At 35.7% G+C, this 22377-nt stretch overlaps 2 protein-coding genes across 4 annotated transcripts in view; one reads left to right on the forward strand and one right to left on the reverse strand.

Annotated features, from left to right (window-relative positions):
• HELQ (helicase, POLQ like) overlaps window positions 1-5415 on the reverse strand; it is a 151836-nt gene extending 146421 nt beyond the window's left edge. Inside the window, exons 1-2 of one of the 3 annotated variants that reach the window (XM_053703245.1) lie at window positions 5340-5415; window positions 906-1625 (exon numbers count right to left, since the gene is read on the reverse strand). In XM_053703245.1, the coding sequence (XP_053559220.1) occupies window positions 906-1109 (204 nt within the window). In that variant the 5' untranslated portion in view covers window positions 1110-1625; window positions 5340-5415. Of the gene's footprint in view, window positions 1-905; window positions 1626-5280 lie in introns of all 3 variants that reach the window. The other 2 variants (XM_053703244.1, XM_053703247.1) reach the window with 2 other exon arrangements.
• Window positions 5416-5843: 428 nt separating this feature from the next.
• MRPS18C (mitochondrial ribosomal protein S18C) overlaps window positions 5844-22377 on the forward strand; it is a 38082-nt gene continuing 21548 nt past the window's right edge. The window contains exons 1-4 of the mRNA XM_053703248.1: window positions 5844-5986; window positions 12291-12337; window positions 16755-16838; window positions 18633-18690. Coding sequence (XP_053559223.1) covers window positions 5902-5986; window positions 12291-12337; window positions 16755-16838; window positions 18633-18690 — 274 coding nt within the window. The 5' untranslated portion in view covers window positions 5844-5901. The remainder of the gene's footprint in view (window positions 5987-12290; window positions 12338-16754; window positions 16839-18632; window positions 18691-22377) is intronic.

The following is a 22377-nucleotide window of genomic DNA, read 5'->3' on the forward strand; positions in this document are numbered from 1 at the left end:
ATCAGGATATAGTAGTGCAAAAGTAAAATACTATATGTTAGTGCATTTTATTATTGCACTGTTCTTTCCATATAACTGTATTTAGCCCATGAAAAGGGGTTAAACACATAGATAAATTTGGTTCCGGAATAGCATTACACCACTGGGACAAAGCAGAACACATCTGGCAAGCCAGACAGGAACCCTGTGCATGTAGAAAGAAATCACCAGCTAGATCCCAGTGGTGCATTGCTGCTCCTGAGTCTTCCTACGGATGTATTAAAAACAAAGGATATCACGAGAACTAAGTAAATTTGATAATAGAAGCACATTTTAAAACATCTTTTAAAAAGGGATATTCCAGACAAAATTGGAATGCACACAGGAGAATTTCACTTTTGAATAGAAGCATCTTTGCATTATACATGTATTAACAAAATTGATTCTAGTAATAACTACAGCAGTTTCAAAAGTGTACTCAAGTATGCTCCGTGCGCCAACATTTTAAACACAGCACTCGCTCAGAGAGCCTAAGCTGCTTGAATCATCTGGTAATGACTCAATTTGCAAAACTGCTAACATGATGCAGGCCCCCAGCTGATTTAAAATGCTGGTGCACGGAGAATATCTAGATATGCTTCACATGCACGTGCAGAAAAAAATGACAACACTAAAACAGTGCTAAAAATTCTACTAGAAGCATTTTGTCAAATGTATTAATATTGTAAATAGATTTCTATTCAAAGATGAAATTCATCTAAGTGCATTTCAATTTTGACCAGAATGTCCCTTTACAATTACATTCTCTATCTAAACCAAGAAAAGTTTCATTTTTACATTAATGTTCCTTTAATTTAATGTATCAAAATATTTAATCCCCACTAACAGGGCTTCTATAATCAAAACATAATGAGTTGAGAGGCTACCTCTCTGCATGGAGGTGAAACAAAATCCTTTTCATTGGTAGCACAGGAAAGGGTCACATTCCTGGAATCACAGAGAGTCTTCATATCTGTGTCTAATCTGCTACTTATCCTTTTTTTAGTAGGAGTAAGGAAGCTATGCCCACTAGGTAAGCTCCTCTTTCTAACAGGATTCCTCCTCTGGACTCGAAGACCACCTGTTTCCATCACCTAAGAATGGCAATATCTATGGCTGTCTTGGTACCCATGGATAGTAAGATATTCTTATTGTATAGCAGATAGTTCCAGGAGAAAGTATTTATTCATAGAGCACCTTTTATATCCATAAAAAAACATTTCTTAGTCATTAGATCACCACAGTGTGCAAATGGCATAAATATCTCAACAGTGAATACTGAGAATTTTCTACAAGAGTTCAGAAATATTGTGAAGATGCGCTGAATTGCAGCATAATGTAAAAATCCAGCTTTGTGGTTGCGTTCAAAATGATCCTCCTCCAATTACATCTCTAATAGTTTCAGACTTTCTCATTGTTTCAAAAGCTGTGTAGAATCTTCTATTAGATGGCTGTAAAAAGTATTTTATTTGAAAACTGTGGGCTGTTTTATTTGCACTTAGCAGCAGTGATAGAGTTTTGTATGGATGCCAATACCAGGGAACGCATCTTCTTGCCAGAAGCCTTATACCTTTTGCACTTATTGCTTGTTATGAAGCAATGTGAGTCTGTAAAGAGAATACAAATAAATGTTATGTTGTAGATGCTATTCCCTTGAATGTATTGTGGTACCTGAAAAGAAAAAACAATATGTAAGAATCTACTAGTATAACCTCCACTAACTCAGCTGTAAGCACAAGGGAGCAGAATAAAACAGCAGCTTTATTTGCTAAATGAAAGTAATTATCTTGGTCCCCCCTCCCAAAAAAAATGATAACTTGAAATCAGGAGTTCTAAGATTTTACATCTTGGAATTATGCATTGATATAATATTGTAAAAGTTTAAATGGACATTTGAGATTGTAAATAAAATGTTTTATTATATGTAGTAAAAAAAACACTTTGCAATATATTTTTATTATTTATTTTGGTCCATTTTCATGAAAATTATGTGCTTTTCAATTTCTCTTAAAAGAAGAAGCATAGACTCCAGACTTTCACTGCTATATTTAAAACCATCATTGGTTAATTATTCTTAGTAGAGATGAAAACCTCAAGTACAATATTACAGAGCCCACTGTTTTATGAACACAAAAACGTTACAATTATTTCTTCAATATTTAAAAGGGACATGAAACACAAACATTTTCTTTCCAATCTTTTGATTGGTTCTCTTTGTATTCTTCATTGAAAAGGATACCTAAGTAGGCTCAGGAGCTGGGAGCTAGATGCTGATTGGTGGCTGCACATATATGCCTTTTGTCATTAGTTTTCTGATGCTTCACCAATAAAGGATACCAAGAGTATGAAGGAAATTGATAATAAAAGTAAAATAGAAAGTTGTTTAAAATTGTATGCCCCGTCTGAATCATGAAAGAAAAATGGCGTTTCCTTTTAAACTAACACAAAAAATTCTACAACTTATTCCAAGGCTAATATTTGCTTTGAATAACATTCTATCTAGTTTTTATTTAGTGTTTAATAGCCTGTTCAACTATAAATAGTGAGTGGCAGATATACTTCACACCCATCTGCTTGGCCTGTTCCAATAATGTTCTGGTGTTTACTATTATTGTTGCTTAGATTGGCATTAAAAACACAGTAGACTAGCAGGATCAATAAATGCGTAATAAAAAGTCAGTGCAAATGCACTTAGTTTGAATTTCACAAGAGAAGTTATTTTTTTCGGACACATTTCAAAGTTAGTTTCATTTTCCTTCCCACTGCATCATGTGACAGCCATCAGCCAATGACAAAATGCATACGTATATTCTGTGATTTCTTGCGCATGCTCAGTAGGAGCTGGTTCCTCAGAAAGTGTGCATATAAAAATATTGTGCACATTTAGATAATGGAAAAGAATTTGAAAGTTGTTTAAAATGATGTGCTCTGTCTGAATCATAAAAGTTTAATTTTGAATTTAGTGTTCCTTTAAACTCAAAAATGTGTGTTTTTTCACTGCCACACAGTAAGTCTTTCTACATGCACACAAATCTATAAATCTGTATATGTATAGTGTGCAGACAGTGCATTAGTGTAAAAAGAAATTATATTAAGGCATCCTTAAAACTATTATTGACAATTGCAACTGCAGTATGCTCTGCTTATAAACAAAGCTCAAAAAGAGTTGAATTAAAAAAAATTGTTTCCAATTCATTTATAATATCAAATGTACTTTGTTGTTATTGGTATCCTTTGTTGAAAAGCAAGTAGGTAGGCTTGGGTGCATGCATGTAGCTGGAGCAATATATCACAGCAGTTTTACATTATTATGTGTTATACTTTTTCAAGAGCATGGCAGCAGTTTACGGTCATACAGTGCCCCACATGTGTACTCGACCTAACCAGGCATTCACTTCAAAAAATATTAACACGCTAACAAAGTAAATTTGATAAAAGAAGTAAATTAGAAACTTTTTTTGTAATTGCAATCTCTTTCTAAATCATGAAAAAATAAAATGATGGGTTGCATGTCCCTTTAATTATTGGAAAAAGTGGTGCACTGCAAAGTATGCATAATTAATAATTTAAGTGGGATTTAATTAAAAATGTAATTTTAAATTATTGTAAAGCATTAACATTTTGTATGCAGAACTATTTGATATATATATATATATATATATATATATATATATATATATATATATATATATATATATAGAGTGTTATTTTTTCTGAAGATCCACAGTAACGTCCTTCTATAAGAAAATCATATTTATAAAAAATAAATGTAATATCTTGATTTATACTATCAGAATTCAGTAATCGTGTTTTTTTTCTGAAACAAGCAAACATTTTATATATAAAAAAGGTAAAACTTTTAAATATTTAATGAGCCAAAACAGCTGCTAAGGAATTCACATGAACGAAGTAATGTTTTGCACCTCGAAAAATATCATGGAAAAATATTTTGTTTCAAATCTTCTGTAATTGCCACAGACAACTCAATGACTCCAGACTGATGTTCTTATGTATTTACGTTTTGCAACACTGTTGCTACCAATGGAAATACATTGCAAGTTTACATTTATACAATCTGAAACATTTCACTGATACTGTATTCCAAATATACTGCAAAAATATAAATGAAAAAGAAAGTACAGGTAGCCCTCAGTTTACGCCAGGGTTAGGTTCCAGAAGGAATGGTTGTAAATTGAAACCATTGTAAATTGAAACCCAGTTTATAATGTAAGTCAATGGGAAGTGAGGGAGGGAGGTTCCAGGCCCCTCTCAAAATTGTCATAAGTACCACCTAATACATTATTTTTAAAGCCTTGAAATGAAGACTTTAAATGCTAAACAGCATTATAAACCTACTAAAATAATCACACAACACAGAATATATAATTAAACTAAGTTAAATGAACAAAAACATTTGCTAAACAGCATTATAAACCTAATAAAATAATCACACAACACAGACTTCACTTGCATTTTTCAGCAAACAGTTCTTTCTATGCATTCCAATCTGGACTGATTTATAGATCTTGTTCCTTTGAAATCTGCTTGATAGCTCAGGTCTGGTTATACTGATTAATTTCAGCTTGCTTGGCTTTGCTGCAACACAAGCGGACAGTTTCACCTACTGGCTATTTTAATAAATGCACTGCTTTTCAATAGCAGTCACATGACTGGAAAAAAAGGTTGTTATTCTGAAACGGTGTAAATTGAACCGTTGCAAAACGAGGGCCACCTGTATAGGAAATGAAAGTGTAACCTCATAATGTTGCTTTCCAACTGCTCTTTGAAGAAAAAAAGCGCCATAGAATTAAATCTCCTGATCAAGTGTATGGGTTAAATAATATCGGATAACTAAGAAAATAATGTAGAACCGTAAAATAAGGATTTTTTTATTTATTAATATTATTATATCATTATACTGTGCACTAGATAATAGTAAATTACATTTTGTTTGTACCAACCACCTAGTATAAAACAACCTGCCATAAAATACAGTATTCAAGAGTCAACATACATATTAATATCTTTATATTATTTTTGTATTATTATTTTAACTAGCTTTTATGTTTTACTTTATTCGAATTGGATTTTTTTCCAGCTGTTTATTTACCAACATTTAAACAGAAATATCGAAAAAATATGTTTTTACTGTAATGGTACCCTTTACCAACCAAATTCAAACAATGCAGATCACTAGCAGACACCATTTCTAAAAGTAAATGTATAATGCGCCACCAGCTCGTGACCCCGCAAATTAAGTACCTATATTGGCTACGCACATTTGAGCTAATATACAACCGTCCCGCAATGTTTCAACTCACTCCAGCCAGTTCCGCAGTAATTTCTTTAAATGTTTCCCAAGTCTCCCGATTATTGGAAGGGCAGCCAATCAGAAACCTCGTTTCCAGTCTTCCGGTTGTCAGAGTTCTCATTACGCAAGATACATTAGAGTTGACGTGTACGTAACTTAGAAGTGAAATGTAGCCATTATTGATCCGGGCAAATGGCCAAAACCTATTACAACAATAAATGCTTTCAAATCAGTAATACGAATGAAACATGTTTTATATATATTTAAAATATGGTGTTGTTAAGCTTACAAAACATATACCAAATATAATCGTGTTTCTAGAACACTGTAACATGTAAGACATAGGTAGAAGATGTTCTACAAATACTTTATTCGTCCATAATTTTATGAGCCGAACTGTAATGGAGTTGCCTTAAATGCTATAGGATATTATTTGAATATACATTTTTTTTTAAATTATATGAGCGGAACTGTAATGCAGTAAACATTGTTTCAGGCGGATCCTTTTCTTAAGATACACTGTGTGTGCCATGTGTTTTCCGGTCCCCCTTCAGGTCACACTGTGATTTAGTATGTCAGCTGTACGAGTGTTGGGTGCAGGAGGTAGAGGGTCACTCTTCTCCAAGCTGTGCGTCCTCTCCAGGGTACCCAGCACAGGTGAGAGCATATGCTACCTGCCGAGCAGCAACAAACACATAGATACAGAAACCTTTATAGAAAGTGGTTGAGTATCTGTATATCGTATAAGTTAAAATAAAAATCTATGTCTTATAGTAAATTTCAATATGCTGTACTTAGCTGGTGCATCTGGTCAAATAACGATAGTTTTAACAATAGAATATTGCAGTATATTCATAAACGATCATACATTTAGAGCAGTCAAGTAAGCAGTGACAGTTTCCACTCTAGGAAATCCAATGTAAACTGCAAAAAAATATAACATTGTATTCTTAAATACAATCTATGAACTGAAGGAGATTCACAGAATCGAGTTTACCAAGTTAGAGAGATAATTTTATTATTCTGCTGTTAATGTTAAAGTGATGACACTTTTGCCTTTGTATAAACAGAGCCAGGATGTTAGCGATATTTTAGATGGAGTTTAATTCATAATTTGATATGTAGATGCAATTTAACTTACTTTTTAATGTAGCACAAACATTCAAATAACTTCCTGCCGCCCACTTCAAAATATTTTTTTTTGTGAGCTAACAATTTAAACTGTTCTCCAGTCAGATTTCTAGCCATATGGCACTCACACAACTTTTTTGTAGCTAGAGTGCTGATTGGAGAACAGTTCAAACCGTTAGCACAAAGAAAAAAAATATATTTTGAAGTGGGTGGTCGGAGAAAGGGGTATTTGAAATTCAGCGTTTCATTACAAAATAAGTTAAAGCGCATCTTTATTATAACTGATTAATTAAACTCCTTTTAAAATATCACTAACATTCCAGATCTGTTAATGCAAAGGGGAAAAATTAACATCACTTTAAGTGCATGGGGCATCAATGCCATAATATGCAAAACAAATATATACATAAGACCAAAAAAAGAACCTAACGTCTTATTCCTACAATCAAGAATTCATGTCAAGCTCTCAGGGCAAATCTTAACAAAGAAAGGCAGAGTGATGGTGAAATTATACGTGGGGATAGGAGGAGGACTATTCTCAAGACATATCAAGCCTGCTATGGTATTTCATTTAGTAACACAATTACTGTTCATATCATTAAAGTAAGTATTTTTGTCTTAGTTTTTATTTGAAAGACAAAACATTTTTTTAGAATAGTTCAAAGGCATAACTAGAAACTTCCCCGGCCCACATGTTTTCTTTCGTGATTCAGATAGAGCATGCAATTTTAAGCAACTGTCTAATTTACGCCTATTATCAATTTGTCTTTGTTCTCTTGCTATCTTTATTTGAAAAGGAAGGCATCTTACCTTTTTTTTTGGTTCAGACTTGTGGACAGCACTTTTTAATTGGTGGATGAATTTATCCACCAATCAGCAAGAACAACCTAGGTTGTTCACCAAAAATGGTCCGGCATCTTAACTTACATTCTTGCATTTCAAATAAAGATACAAAGAAAATGAAGAAAATGTAATAATAGGAGTAAATTAGAAAGTTGCTTAAAATTGTATGCTCTACCTGAATCACAAAAGAAAAAATTTGGGTTCAGTGTCCCTTTAAGACCGCTGCTTCTTGACTCGTCCGCCTGCTCTGAGGCTGCGGATATCAATCCGCCAGATCGTGTACAATCGGGTTGATTGACACCCCCTGCTAGCGGCCAAAGGGGCAGCATTGCACAAGCAGTTCATCATGTTCGCCAGACATTGATAAATCGGCCCCAAAGAGTACAACAATTTAAAAACAAACGCTTCCTTCTCTTGTTATCCCTTGTTAAAAAGGAAGTACGTCGGTTCAGGAGCGTGCACATGTCTGGAGAAATAAATGGCACTAATTATGTAAGAATAAGAGCACTAGATGTCAGCAGTGTTTGCTACCGTATAATGCTTTAGACGTGCACACATCCTACCCAGGTATACTCTTCAACAAAAAATACCATGAGAAAAAGCAAATTTGATAAAAGAAGTGGAGACTTTTTCAAAATAGTATGCTCTGTCTGACTCAGGAAAGGAAAGAAAAATTGGCTTTCATGTAAACTTTAAATGGGATATTTCAAAATGTATTTGTTACAAAACACATGGTGTGGTAATATGTACTGTTTACCTGGAAAACGTACTATAAAGAAAATCATGTCCCTTATCAGCAAAGTAATTTTTAATAATATAGACACAGAGACATTTAGTAGAATAGCAGTTAAAGGGACATTTATAGTGCACAAAGTACATGCTCTAATAACTGTCACAATACAGAATGTTATCACCTTTAAAGGGACATGAAACCAAAAAAATGTATTTCAGGATTCAGAGCATACAATTTTAAATAACTTTCCAATTTACTTCTATCAATTTTGCTTTTTTCTGTTGGTATCCTTTGTTGAAGAGCAGCAATGCACTACTGGGATCTAGCTGAACACATCAGATAAGCCAATGACAAGAGGCATATATGCGCAGCCGCCAATCAGCAGCTAACTCTCCAGTGGTGCTTTACTGCGCCTAATCCTAACTAGGTATTCTTTTCAATAAATGATACCAAGATAACTAAGAAAATTAGATAATAGAAGTAAATTGGAAAGGTGTTTATAATCACATTGTCTATGCGAATCATGAGAGAAAACAAATTGGGTTTCATATCCCTTTTAATAAATATATAACAATATAATATGATAATGCAGTGTCAAAATAATAATATAGCAGAGTCAATAGGATCAATGCCCATATTATGTGAATGCAGCTCAAGTAGAAAAGTATAATCATACATGGTGCAGTGTAGTATAGAAAAAGTGTATTCCTTGTTATCCTCCTTGAGTTGTACTCACTGCACTGCACTGTGGGAAATGGACTTTAAACATGTGCATCATTTTGGATTTCATTCTTTTTGCAAACAAATAGCAAAGTTATCCACTGTTTCTGACTACAAATGTATTAGACTAGAAGTTCAGCTGATGAGGCCCATTTATCAAGCTCTGAATGGAGCTTGAGGGCCCGTGTTTCTGGCGAGTCTTCAGTCTAAAGACCGCTACTCCATAACCCTGTCTGCCTGATCTGAGCAGACGGACAGGAATCGCCACAATTCAACCCGATCGAGTCTGATCAGGTTGATTGACACCTCGCTGCTGGCGGCCCATTGGCCGCGAGTCTGCAGGGGGCAGCATTGCACCAGCAGCTCTCCGCATTCAGCGAGGTCTTGCGGACCTGATCCGCACTGTTGGATCAGGTCCGCAAGACCTTTGATAGATAGGCCCCGATATCTTTGAACACAGGGACCACCTACCATAATATATTTGGCCTGGTGTCAAGAATAAATGAATGCTGCAAACAAAGGACCACTTTATTTGTTTTGCACATGGCTGATTTGGGCTTATACAAATGAAAGCACCTCGCTATCTGAGGCAAAAATCCAGCTTTATTGTAAATCGGCAATGGTAAAAATACTCTAAACCAACAGAGGTCACTCAGAATACTCACACAATTCTGCTCTATTGCTGTTTGAACTGTTCTTCTCAGTATCCTCAGCCTGTAACCATTTTCTAGCGGCTTCTTTTGTTGGGGCCGTTATGTAAACACACCCCTCAAGGTGACATCAACAATTTTGTTACTGATCTTTGGCGATGCCACCTTGAGGGATATATTATGAAAACATTATCAAACAATTACATTTTACCATGCTCTGATTTTTAACTGTTTTTGAAAACCATGCTGTCCTTGTTAAACAAAATCCCTTCCCCATTGCCTCAAGGCAGATCAGGATGTGATCTGAGATGTCTTCCCAGACAATGCAGCATGTCTGCAGAAAGAATGGGACACATGAGGGAACTGTTAGAACTATCACTTTGCAGAGCTGAATCACAACAGGCTGTTCTCTTTAAACAGTGCTTTGCTCTGGCTACATTGGGTACATTTTCCTTAACACAGTGCAGCCACAGCGAAGCATTGTTTGAAGAGAACAGCAGCGCATTGATTCATAACTACCTCTTTTTTTACTGCTCCAATATTTTGGTGCTTTAGTAATATCTAGTATGAGTACTCGCTAATTTAAAATTGTATTTCCTTTCAAAATGACCTACAGATAAATTGACAAAAAAAATGTCATTGCAGAAAGTGAAAAAAAGTTCTGCCTCTGGGCCTCACTGTGGAAATTGTAACAGAAAAAGAAACAGAGGGATATTTATCAAGCCGTCAACCTCAAATACGCTGGAAGTCTGCAGCGTAATTGCGGCGAGCTTGATTCGACCTAGTTATCAAACCCTATAGACCAGCAAAAGTTGAAATCTGTGACGTAACATACGATCCGACACAGATCGATGCTTACATCATTACAGATGTTCCGAATACACATTCAGCACTATTTCACACTTTTTCAAAGTTATCAAATAGTTAACCGGTACGCTTGCGGCTATTTCGGCCCAGCGTACCTGGTTTTCAATCCGCCACCCTGGAGGCCGCGGATGCCATAGGAATCAATGGGAGTCTGAAAGCAGTGAAAGCTTATGTTTGATGTTGCCAGCTATCTCATTGATTTCTATGGTAGAAAACCAGTTACGTTTACATCTAACACCCTAACATAAGCCCCGAGTCTAAACACCCCTAATCTGCTGCCCCGACGTCGCCGCAACCTACATAAAATTATTAACCCCTATTCCGCCGCTCCCGAACCCCGCCGCAACTAAATAACGTTATTAACCCCTATCCCGTCGCTCCTGGACCCCGCCTCAACCGAAATAAAGTTATTAACCCCTAAACCTCTGGCCTCCCACATCACTACCATTAACGAAACCTATTAACCCCTAAACTGCCAGCCCCCCACATCGCCATAAATTAAAGTAAGCTATTAACCCCTAAACCTAAAAACCCACTAACTTTACATTAAAATTACAACATCCCTGTTATAATAAATTTAAATTTACCTGTAGAATTAAACTATTTTAAACTATTAATTAACCTACCCTAACTATTGTACTAAAATCACATTAAACTAGCAATTAAATTAACTATATCACATATTAAAAAACCCTAACCATGCTAAAATTGTTTAAATCTACTATTAAAAATTACTAAATTACCAAAAAAAAAAAAACCGCTAAGTTACAAAAAATAAAAAACACTAAATTACCAAAAACAAACAAACCACAGTATCAAAAATAAAAATGAATTACACCTAATCTAATAGCCCTATAAAAATAAAAAAGCCCCCCCAAAATAAAAAAGCACCTAGCCTACAATAAACTACCAATAGCCCTTAAAAGGGCCTTTTGCGGGGCATTGCCCCAAAGAATTCAGCTCTTTTACCTGAAAAAAAAATACAAACACCCACCAACAGTAAAACCCACCACCCAACCAACCAACCCCCCCAAAGTAAAAGCTTATCTAAAAAACCTAAGCTCCCCATTGCCCTGAAAAGGGCATTTGTATGGGCATTGCCCTTAAAAGGGCATTTAGCTCTTTTACCTGCCCAGACCCTACTCTAAAAATAAAACCCACCCAAAAAACCCTTAAATAAACCTAACACTAACCCCTGACGATCCACTTACAGTTTTTGAAGTTCCGCTTGAAGGATCCATCCAGCCGGAAAGAAGTCTTCATCCGGGCGGCCTCTTCCATCTTCATCCATCCTGCAAAGTCTTCATCCATGCGGCCTCTTCTATCTTCATCCATCCGGCGTGGAGCAGGTCCATCCTGAAGACATCCGGCGCGGAGCTCCTCTTCAATACGGTCGCCGCTGTAAACTGGAACTTGAATGCAAGTGACGTCATCCAAGATGGCGTCCCTTGCATTCCTATTGGCTGAAATGTTCCAATCAGCCAATAGGATTAGAGCTGCTAAAATCCTATTGGCTGTTCCAAGTTAGCGGGTTGTTAGGTTTAGAGGTTAATAGCCTAATTTAGTTTATGGCGATGTGGGGGGCTGGTGGTTTAGGGATTAATCGGTTTAGTTAATGGTAGTGATGTGGGAGGCCAGAGGTTTAGGGGTTAATACGTTTATTTAGTGGCGGCGGGGTCCGAGAGCGGCGGGATAGGGGTTAAACATTTCAGTATAGTGGCGGCGTTTAGTGACAGGGTATAAATAAAGTTGTTAAAAAGCCAAATAGCAGCGAGATCGATAACTGTTAGTTAACAGTCCGATGCTCATCGCCCCGTACTTGGTGCGCGGCTTTTTGCCGCCTTTTTTTTATATAAATATGGAGAGTGTATTCAGGTCCGCGAACGCAATGTTAGGCGAGCGTATTGGTGCCGGCGAATACAGCATAGTTGAGGCTTTGATAAATATCCTCTTTAGTGTGTATATACTAGGAGTTTTGAATAATGTGTTGTGCTAATATATATTTTGTTTTATTCAGTAATACAGCAAAGAAACCACACGTTACAAAATGCTCAAGAAGATATGGTAAGAGTCATCACATAACATTTGCTTATACCTTCGTTGTTTTAAAATGTCATGTTAAAATGTATATTTTAAGAGCCTGTTTGCCCATCCATGTCTTAACCCCTTAGTGACCACAGCACTTTTCAATTTTCTTACCATTTGGGACCAGGGCTATTTTAACATTTCTGCAGTGCTTGTGTTTAGGTGTAAATTTCCTATTACTAATTTACTATACCCACACATATTATATACCGTTTTTCTCGCCATTAAATGGACTTTCTAAAGATACCATTATTTTCTACATATCTTATAATTTACTATAAAAAATATATAAAATATGATGAAAAAATGGAAAAAAACTTTGACCCCCAAAATCTTACACATCTACAACCATCAAAAAACACCCATGCTAAATAGTTTCTAAATTTTGTCCTGAGTTTAGAAATACACAATGTTTACATGTTCTTTGCTTTTTTTGCAAGTTATAGGGCAATAAGTACAAGTAGCACTTTGCTATTTCCAAACCATTTTTTTCACAAAATTTGCATAAGTTACATTTTAACACTGATATCTGTCAGGAATCTCTGAATAACCCTTTACATGTATATATATTTTCTTTTAGTAGACAACCCAAAGTATTGATCTAGGCCCATTTTGGTATATTTCATGCCACCATTTCACCGCGAAATGCGATCAAATAAAAAAATTGTTCACTTTTTCACAAACTTTAGGTTTCTCACTGAAATTATGGCACAAATTGTTGTAAATGCTTCTCTGGGATCCCCTTTGTTCATAAATAGCAGACATATATGGCGTTGGCATTGCTTTTTGGTAATTAGAAGGCTGCTAAATGCCGCTGCGCACCACACTTGTATTATGCCCAGCAGTGAAGGGGTTAATTAGGTAGCTTGTAGGGAGCTTGAAGGGTTAATTTTAGCTTTAGTGTAGAGATCAGCCTCCCACCTGACACATCCCACTCCCTGAGGGGGCCCTTCTTAGATTCTTGCACCTGGGCCCTGTGGTTTCTAGTTACGCCTCTGACGTACCCTGTACGTCCTTGGTCTTTAAGGGGTTAAACATTTCTAACAGCTAAGATTTAAAAGCAAAAATGGAAAGGTTAGTCACTGCATCTGGCCAAATGGGACAAGCTCAGGTACCACGTCAAGGTCCTTTCCAATACCTGAGACCCTAAAACAGCCACACAATGCAAGGACCTTGAAGTGGTACCTGAGCTTGTCCCATTTGGCCAGATGCGGTGACTAACTTTTCCATTTTTGCTTTTAAATCTTAGCTGAGAGCTTGCAAGTGAGTGCTGGGTTTTCTCTGTGTGTTGTATTAATTTGTTTTGTAATTTTCCCTATGGTTCTTGCACCCAGACCTGTCTGGGGTTAACTGCTTGTGGCTCTGGGGACAGCACAGCTTCCTGTGAGTGCCAGTGGCACCCAGGGCTGAGCATGTTGCAGGGTCATGGATGTGTACCCGGTCCGGTATGAGAGTGCAGTTCCCTTCTGTGTTTTATATATATATATATATATATATATAATATATATATATATATATATATATATATATATATATATATATATATATAATTATAGGGTTGCACCGATACAATTTTTTTAAGACCGAGTACAAGTACCAATACCTTTTTTCAAATACTCACCGATACTAATTACCGATACCTTTTTTTTTTATGTCATGACGGTTTACCAAGCCCAATACAGACTAATGATTTAAGATTGCTTCTTTATAATTATGAACTGCATCTCAAAAGACATTTTGAAATAATAAAACAGTTTTATTTGATTACAATAACATATATTAATAATAACAATAGATAACAGCTGCTGCAGCTGAGGCTGGAAAGCTACAATTTAAAGGGGTGATTACTGGATGCAATTGGGTTGTAGGGTGCCTATATAACTCATCAATCTGACATTTGTTCTTAATACAAAGTAATATGATTTAATTCTGAAAATAATATTGGGGAAGGAGTATCCCGGGAATCCCTTTTGAGAAAAATTGGGCATTTGCATTCTACTGACTCAACAGAAAATAGGGCTGGTCTTCATATTTTTCCAGGGCTGCTTTTTATTCCCAGTCCAGCCCTGACTAAGGATGTTCCTCAGAGTACAGTATGTTTTGAGCATAATTGTGCAAGATGAGAACTAGCAGTATATCAGGCAATCTAGCAATTAGAATCATTTTTCAGAAGTTAGTGGCAAGTTCTTATTAAAGGGACAGTTTACCCAATTCAAGACTTAATTTTAAACTGCTTTTCAGACTAAATTAAATATGTTAGTGCTGGGCAGTAAGTATACATCACTTTCTATGTTGCGCTCCCACTCCCTGCAGGGCATTACACATGTGCCGCCCCCCACAGTGACGTAACTGCTATAGAGTACACGGACTAGCACTCAATAAATGCACGTCGGTGTTCAGCACTAATTTATTTTTTTCCTGAATCCTAGTGGTTGGTGCGTGAGTGAGGACAACCAGAAGTTAACTCTGCCTACACATCAGTAATCTAACTATTGGAGTATGCCGGCAGCAGCACTCTGCACCGCCGCATCTATGAAAGAAGCTTGCCACTGGACAAGGAATGCCGTCTGCAGTATGCTTCTTTCATAGATGCAGCGGAGCAGAGTGCTTCCAATAGTTAGATTATTGATGTGTAGGTAGAGTTCTGCAGAGTTCTAACAGTAGTTGGCAGCGGAGGGGCTTTAAAGGAGCTGGCTAGTGTGCAGTATGCAGCCTCTCTACTGAACTTAGCAACCTCCACTCCTCTGACTCCCAGTATCAGAGCCGGTATTTTGTCCACCTGAGCCCAGCACAATGTATTTATTAGTGTTCACATGTGCATGTGAATGTGCTTCTGGGGCCCTCTTTATTACACAGTGGGTCCCACATTGTTGTTCTCATGCACGGCACATTTACATATATGATTTGATTGGAGGGGGGGCGTGCTAACTTCACTTGTAGCTCAGCCCATTCTTTAGGGAGTGCCAGCATTGTTGTAAAGCTACACAGGAGCATCGAATGTTGAGGTACATTTTTACAAAGTTACATTTTTAAAAATATTGGTATATATGTAATTTGCATATTTAATACTTTAACCATCTGTCTTATAAAATTTGTCAAGTAACTATACTGACAGTTTAAGGAACAGAAGCATCTCTGCATGTTCAGCTATAAGTCTGCTTCTGCTATCAGTAAGGACATTTGACGCTAAGCTGAACAGTCTTTCACTTTTCACACTACTACATGGGTCAGAAAGATATTTTTGGGCCATTAAATCTCAGTTTATTAACTGCCCAGTACTTCAGGGGTTTGTCTGAATGAGGTACAGTGATCTCTCCCAGGTAGGCTTCCAGCTGTAAAGTAGCAGCTTTTGGAGCACTGCTCTGACGTACAATAATAGAAATAACAGCAATTTGTATTGGCAGAACAGAAGTGAAAAAGTTTTAGTTAAGTCTCCACTCCAGCTTAAAATGAAATGAGAACAGGCAGTTTGAAAAACCTCACAAGATGGCATATGGGTAGGAAGTGGAGGTATCGGCTTAAGTATCGGTGCATTTGCACAAGTACAACTACTCATGCTAATTCTTGGTATCGGTGCAACCATATGTGTGTGTAAAAGTCAAAAGTAGATTTGCACTCTCACCTCAGAATTCAACTGCCAGGGTGTCAGGAAAAAGTGAATTAATCCATGAAATCAAGTATATTATATAATTATTTTTCTATTACAAGTGCAGTGAGTGTGGATACTTGATACTATAGCCAGGATGTGCACCCTCACCTTCCATCATCTGCCAGGGTGCTAGTAATATACATAGTAATAGAAATGAAAACTTGCACTCACTGGGTATTCAAAAATCAAATTTACTGTGACAAGTGTAACGTTTCGGGAACTTTACATCCCCTTCCTCAGATAGATATATATATATATATGTGTGGAGTTCATGTTCTTTGCAGCAGAAGTTCCCATACTTACTTGTAAATGATCATCTAAAATTGTTTGTAAATAAATTAATAAACCTTTGATGTCACAGGTAAGTTACAGCTTCTATAATTTAAGGGAGGTAGTGAGGGTGAGTGTGACACTTCAGCGCTTATATATCCAGCACTACAGAATTTTGTGAAAATAAAGATTAAGGGGGTGTTGTGTGTGTACATATATATACCTGTAAGATAAGAAGCCTTCTGTTCCTGTGGGCTCAGCCCATTTGAATGGGCATCTTTTTAAAAACAATGGGGTGAGGTTTCATTGAGCAAAAACAGTTTTTTCAAATACCAAATTAAACCTAAAGGAACAATTCCCCATAAATGTAAGACTCTATAGCTGGTTTAACGTAAAAAGTAATTGGAAGCACATTAAGGGAAAACCTATTTTACAGTACATTGCCCCTTTAAATACTTATTATATCTTTTAAAACAGCCACTACAGATGGATAATCCTTATAAAGAGCCTCCTAAGAAGTGCATCTTGTGTGGAGTTACAGTAGATTACAAAAATACTCAGGTGAGTATTAATCCTTTTTGGCATATCAATGAATGTACACTTCATATGGAATTTTACCTTATAAGTCATTTAAAATTACTTTTTTTTTCTGTGCTATTAATTTACATCAGTTATTTAAATTTGCAGAATTTACACAATTTTATTTTGGCTTCTAAAGGGAGAATTGGATAAATAAATTTGTACAGAAAATCAAGAGTTGTTTAATGTCCTTTTTAAAATGTCTGACTTTGGGTTTATGTATTGAATTGCTACATGTAACACACTAACTATATATATATATATATATATATATATATATATATATATATATATATATATATATATATATATATATACACACACATACATACACTTACAGTTACTAAAACTGTTTAGAGTAATGGTTTTCAAAGTGTAAGGCGGCCTCCTCACAGGGGCGATAGAGCATATAATGGGAGGGGTGGGAGCAGTGACACTATGCACTATCCTAGGGGGCTGTCCTGTAAGTTTCATCAGAGCTGTATCACGTCTATGTAACTTTAATTTTTTTTTACCTCAAGGAAATGTGATAGGCAGATATAATTGTATTAAAGGTAAGTGAAAGTCAAAATGTAAACTTTCATGGTTCAGATAGAGAATACAATTTTAACCCCTTAATGACCCGTCTTTCAATGGGGCTTGTTTTTTGATAGCGAGGTTTGAAGAAAAAAAAAAACCTTAACTATCAGCAACATACAGGGTACGTTGTGGTCGTTAAGGGGTTAGGAGAGTTTTCTGTTTAGTTTTGTTAAATTTACTTTGTTGAAAAGCATACATAGGTAAGCTCAGCAGCAGCAATGCACTACTGGCAGCTAGCTGGTGATTGGTAGTTGCACGCATTGTCTCTTGTCATTGGCTCACCAGATGTGTTCAGCTAGCTCCCGGTAGTGCATTGCTGCTCTGGAGCTGACTTTGACTATGTTTGTAATCCATTTGCAGAGGTTAAACACTTCGGGGTCTATCACAATTCTGTAGCAAGACTTGTAAAGGTTATTTTTAACAGAAAAACACCATTAAACTCTATGGTGATTTTTGTAGGTAGGTTGATCACAATTGTTTAAAAAGTTTATCTTTAAAGATTTTTCATAAATCAGTAGAGAAACTTTTTTAAACAATTATGATCAACCCCATAGCTAGAGCATTTTATAATTGCACTATTGCGTTTTATATAACACATTAGCGAGTTTTGTTCTGGCACATTAATGAGACATTAACCCCTTAATGACCAATGATGGAATTATTCTGTCATGGAACCATTGAGCAAGCTGAAGCTGTGTCCTTAAGGGGTTAAACACTAAATAAATGGTAGATAGAATTATACATTCAAAGAAAAGTTTAGTCTGAGAATAACATGTAGATGTATTTTTTTAAAGTTTCATTAGCTGTTTAAATATTGACAAAATATGTGTAAAGTTTTAGTGTCTATAAAGCAATGGGAGCTGCCATGTTGTAACTTAGGTTAACTTCCCTGCTGTGGCCAATTAGGGACAGTTATAAATAGGTCACTAGAGTGTGCAGCCAATGGCTGTGTAGAATATAACCGTGTTCTGCACTTCCATTTCTAACAGGAACTGAAAAGCTCACAATTTCAGAATGGAATTACTGGAGACAAAATAAATAATGAATGCATGTTGCAGGTTTTTTTTCATATATACAGTTGATCATTTTATATTGCCATCTTAAAGTGTTTAAGGTCCTTTGAAAGGAAGATGTATAAATGTACTGTATTCTTATGTTTGTTATTGATGTTGTGTTTTTTTTTTGTCTTTTTAATAGCTGTTGTCTCAGTTTGTTTCACCTCACACTGGTCACATCTATGGCAGACATATAACTGGTATGTATGTTGCTCTTTTACTTTTTAACATGATTGTAACTTAAATTTGGTCTAGATTTTCATTTTGCTGTGTACATGAAAAGGATAAATGTAAGGAACTGTAACTTGGGCTTTATCTTACATAACATTAACATTGCAGTAGCTCAGCAGGTAAGTAGGATGTTTGGTTGTGTAGTAAGAGGGTTTAGCAGGGGATTTCAAGGTCTGAGAGTTTGAAATTGTGCAATTCTCAGAACAAAATTACTTGAAAAGGGGACAAAATAAATAAGGAAAATTATATTGCAAAGTTGTTTCATTATGCATAAATAAGCATTTTATTCAAAACTCTCAAGGTGTTTTTACTGTTTCTTGAATTGCAAAAAATTCAAGCCTGGGATAAACTTTCTCTTCAGAAAGAAATAAGGGTAGAGTGGTACACCTTTTGTTTTGTATCTGCCATCAATCTCTATTTGTATTTTTGGGCATTCTGTAGTATAAAAATATATTCTCAGTATTTTCAGAACAGCTAAGGCCTACATACCAAACGTCTGCATGGAAACCTTTTTTTTTTTCAGGCATTTAAACTGATTTTTTTATTTCTTTAACATAGTTTAAAATGGACAAATAATGTTAAAGGGACACTGAACCCAAATTTTTTTCTTTTGTGATTTAGATAGAGTATTCAATTTTAAGCAACTTTCTAATTTACTCCTATTATCAATTTTTCTTCATTTTCTTGGTATCTTTATTTGAAAAGCAAGAATGTAAGTTTAGATGCTGGCCCGTTTTTGGTGAACAGCCTGGGTTGTTCTTGCTGATTGGTGGATAAATTCACCCACCAATAAACAAGTGCTGTACAGTGACTGAACCAAAAATTGGCTGGCTCCTTAGCTTAGATGCCTTCTTTTTCAAATAAAGATAGCAAGAGAACGAAGAAAATTTGATAATAGGAGTAAATTAGAAAGTTACTTACAATTTCATGCTCTATCTGAATCACAAAAGAAAAAAATTGGGTTCAGTGTCCCTTTAATAAAGAGGCTTTATGCAGATACAAAATAGAGGACACATCACTTTTTATAATAAGTATATGAAAATAAATCAATACAGAGTTTTAAAATCTGAAGAACAAAAATAGGTTTAGTAAGTTGTATTCCCTTAAAGGGACAATAATGAATTTTAGGTAGTATTGCTGGATAGTCCAACGTTGATACTTTAAAGGATAAGTTTGATTATTTTTTCTTTCATGATTCAGATAGAGCACGCAAAAAGTTACCAAATTACTTATATTATCAAATGTACTTTTTACTCATTGTATCCTTTGTTAAAGAGCATACCTAGGTAAGTACCTTGTACATGTCTGGCGAACTACATAGTAGCAAACACTGCTGCCATCTAGTGTTCTTACAAATGTATAACATTGTTCAAAGAAATGTAGCACAACTGCTGCCATACAGTGCTACTGACGTACACACTCATTTGTCTACCTTCCTGCTTTTCAACAAGGATACCATAAGAACTAAGTACATTTTGTAATTGGAAACTTTTTTTTTTTATTTTAATTATATGCTCTATCAGAATTATAAGAGAGATATTTGGGGTTTCATGTCCCTTTAAGTATACATATCACATTTTAAAAGGCTTCATCTTACCTGTTAAACTAGCAAAGGTCACACACAGCCGCTGCTATGCCTTGTGCATTTTTGTGTCAGCGAGCAGTACAGCCAATAAGAAATTTACCAATTGCATAGAGCGCATTCCTGGCACTATCCCTAAATCTTTAGCTAGTAGGGCAGCTCAGGCGCAGATAATAGTTTCCAAAATGCATACTCAATTTATCATCAAGGGGGTATCCAGTAATGCTACATATGTTTTGTAATAAAGGAAAAAAAGTACTGTTTAGTGTCCCATAAGTAAATGTGTGTAGGTACAATAATACATGTCCTCAAACTACACACTTTTTTGTTTCCCCTTTAAGGCCAAAATGAGAGTCTGGGATTTTCCTCATTCTAAACTTTTCCTATATAGCATAGGTCTCCATTTCTGAAGCTGTAGATCCAGCTTTTGGAGGTCTTGTGGTGCAGCCTCACATTATAGTTAAAGGGACACTCAAGTCAAAATAAAACTTTTATGACTCGAGAGTATGCAATTTTAAACATCGTTCCACTCTACTTCCATTAACAAAATGTGCACAGTCTTTTTATATTTACACTTTTTGAGTCACAAACTCCTACTGAGCATGTGCAAGAATTCACAGATTATACGTATATGCATTTGTGATTGGCTGATGGCTGTCACATGATATGGGGGGAGTGTAAATAGACATAACTGATATTTGTCAGAAAAAAATCTACTGCTCATTTGAAGTTCAAACTAAGTGCTATTGCATTGTCTTGTTATCATGCATTTGTTGATTATGGAGATCGACTCAATTTACTAGTCCTTTAAGAAGCAGTGGCCTTAAAGGAACATGAAACCCAAAATTTTTCTTTCATGATTCAGATAGAGAATACAATTTTAAAACACTGCAAATTACTTCTATTATCTAATTTGCTTTATTCTTTAGATATCTTTTGTTGAATAAATAGAAATGCACATGGGTGAGCCAATCACATGAAGCATCTATGTGCAGCCACCAATCAGCAGCTACTTAAAGGGACACTGAACCCAATTTTTTTTCTTTCATGATTCAGATAGAACATGACATTTTATGCAACTTTCTAATTTACTCCTATTATCAATTTTTCTTCGTTCTCTTGCTATTTTTATTTTAAAAGCAGGAATGTAAATCTTAGCAGCCAGTCCATTTTAGGTTCAGCACCATGGATAGCGCTTGCTTATTGGAGGCTTACATTTACCCACCAATAAGCAAGCATAACCCAGGTTCTGAGCCAAAAATGGGCCGGCTCCTATGCATCACATTCCTGCTTTTTAAATAAAAGATAGCAAGAGAACGAAGAAAAACTGATAATAGGAGTAAATTAGAAAGTTGCTTAAAATTGAATTCTCTCTCTGAATCATGAAAGAAAAATTTGGGTTTAGTGTCCCTTTAAGCCTATTTATATATGCTTTTCAACAAAGGATATAAAGTGAATGAAGTAAATTAGATAATAGAAGCAAATTGGAAAGTTGTTTAAAATTGCATGCTCTTTCTAAATCATGAAAGAAAAAATGTGTGTTTCATGTCCCTTTAAGACTGCTGTATCTTATAGATTACAAGTGGAACGCTATTGATAACGCAGAATGTGCTATCAATATTACAGGACCAGACTAAGATTACAGTGCAATCTGGTAAAACAGAGTAACCAGAGAATGTTTAGTGCGGCCGACATCCCTTTAGTGCTCTATACTTTCAATGGATAGTGTGGCTGCGCTAAACATTGCTCAAATTACAACTTGTGAGTTGTGTGTTGCGCTAAAAAAGTTAGCTCATCTTGAGACCTGCAGTAAAGTGTTAAAAGGACACTGAACCAAATTTTTTCTTTTGTGATTCAGATAGAGCATGCAATTTTAAGCAACTTTCTAAATTACTCCTACTATCAAATTTTCTTCGTTCTCTTGCTATCTTTATTTGAAAAAAATATATATATATACTATGTTCAAATGAGAGCTCTCTCACCTTAGTTTCAGCTGCCAGGGTGCCAACAGTTAAATATAGGAATAGAAGAAGGCACTCACTGGTCTTTTAGATAAGTGAATTTAATCTTTAAA

This window comes from Bombina bombina, chromosome 2 (assembly GCF_027579735.1).
Source record: "Bombina bombina isolate aBomBom1 chromosome 2, aBomBom1.pri, whole genome shotgun sequence".
Classification (NCBI taxonomy): domain Eukaryota; kingdom Metazoa; phylum Chordata; class Amphibia; order Anura; family Bombinatoridae; genus Bombina; species Bombina bombina.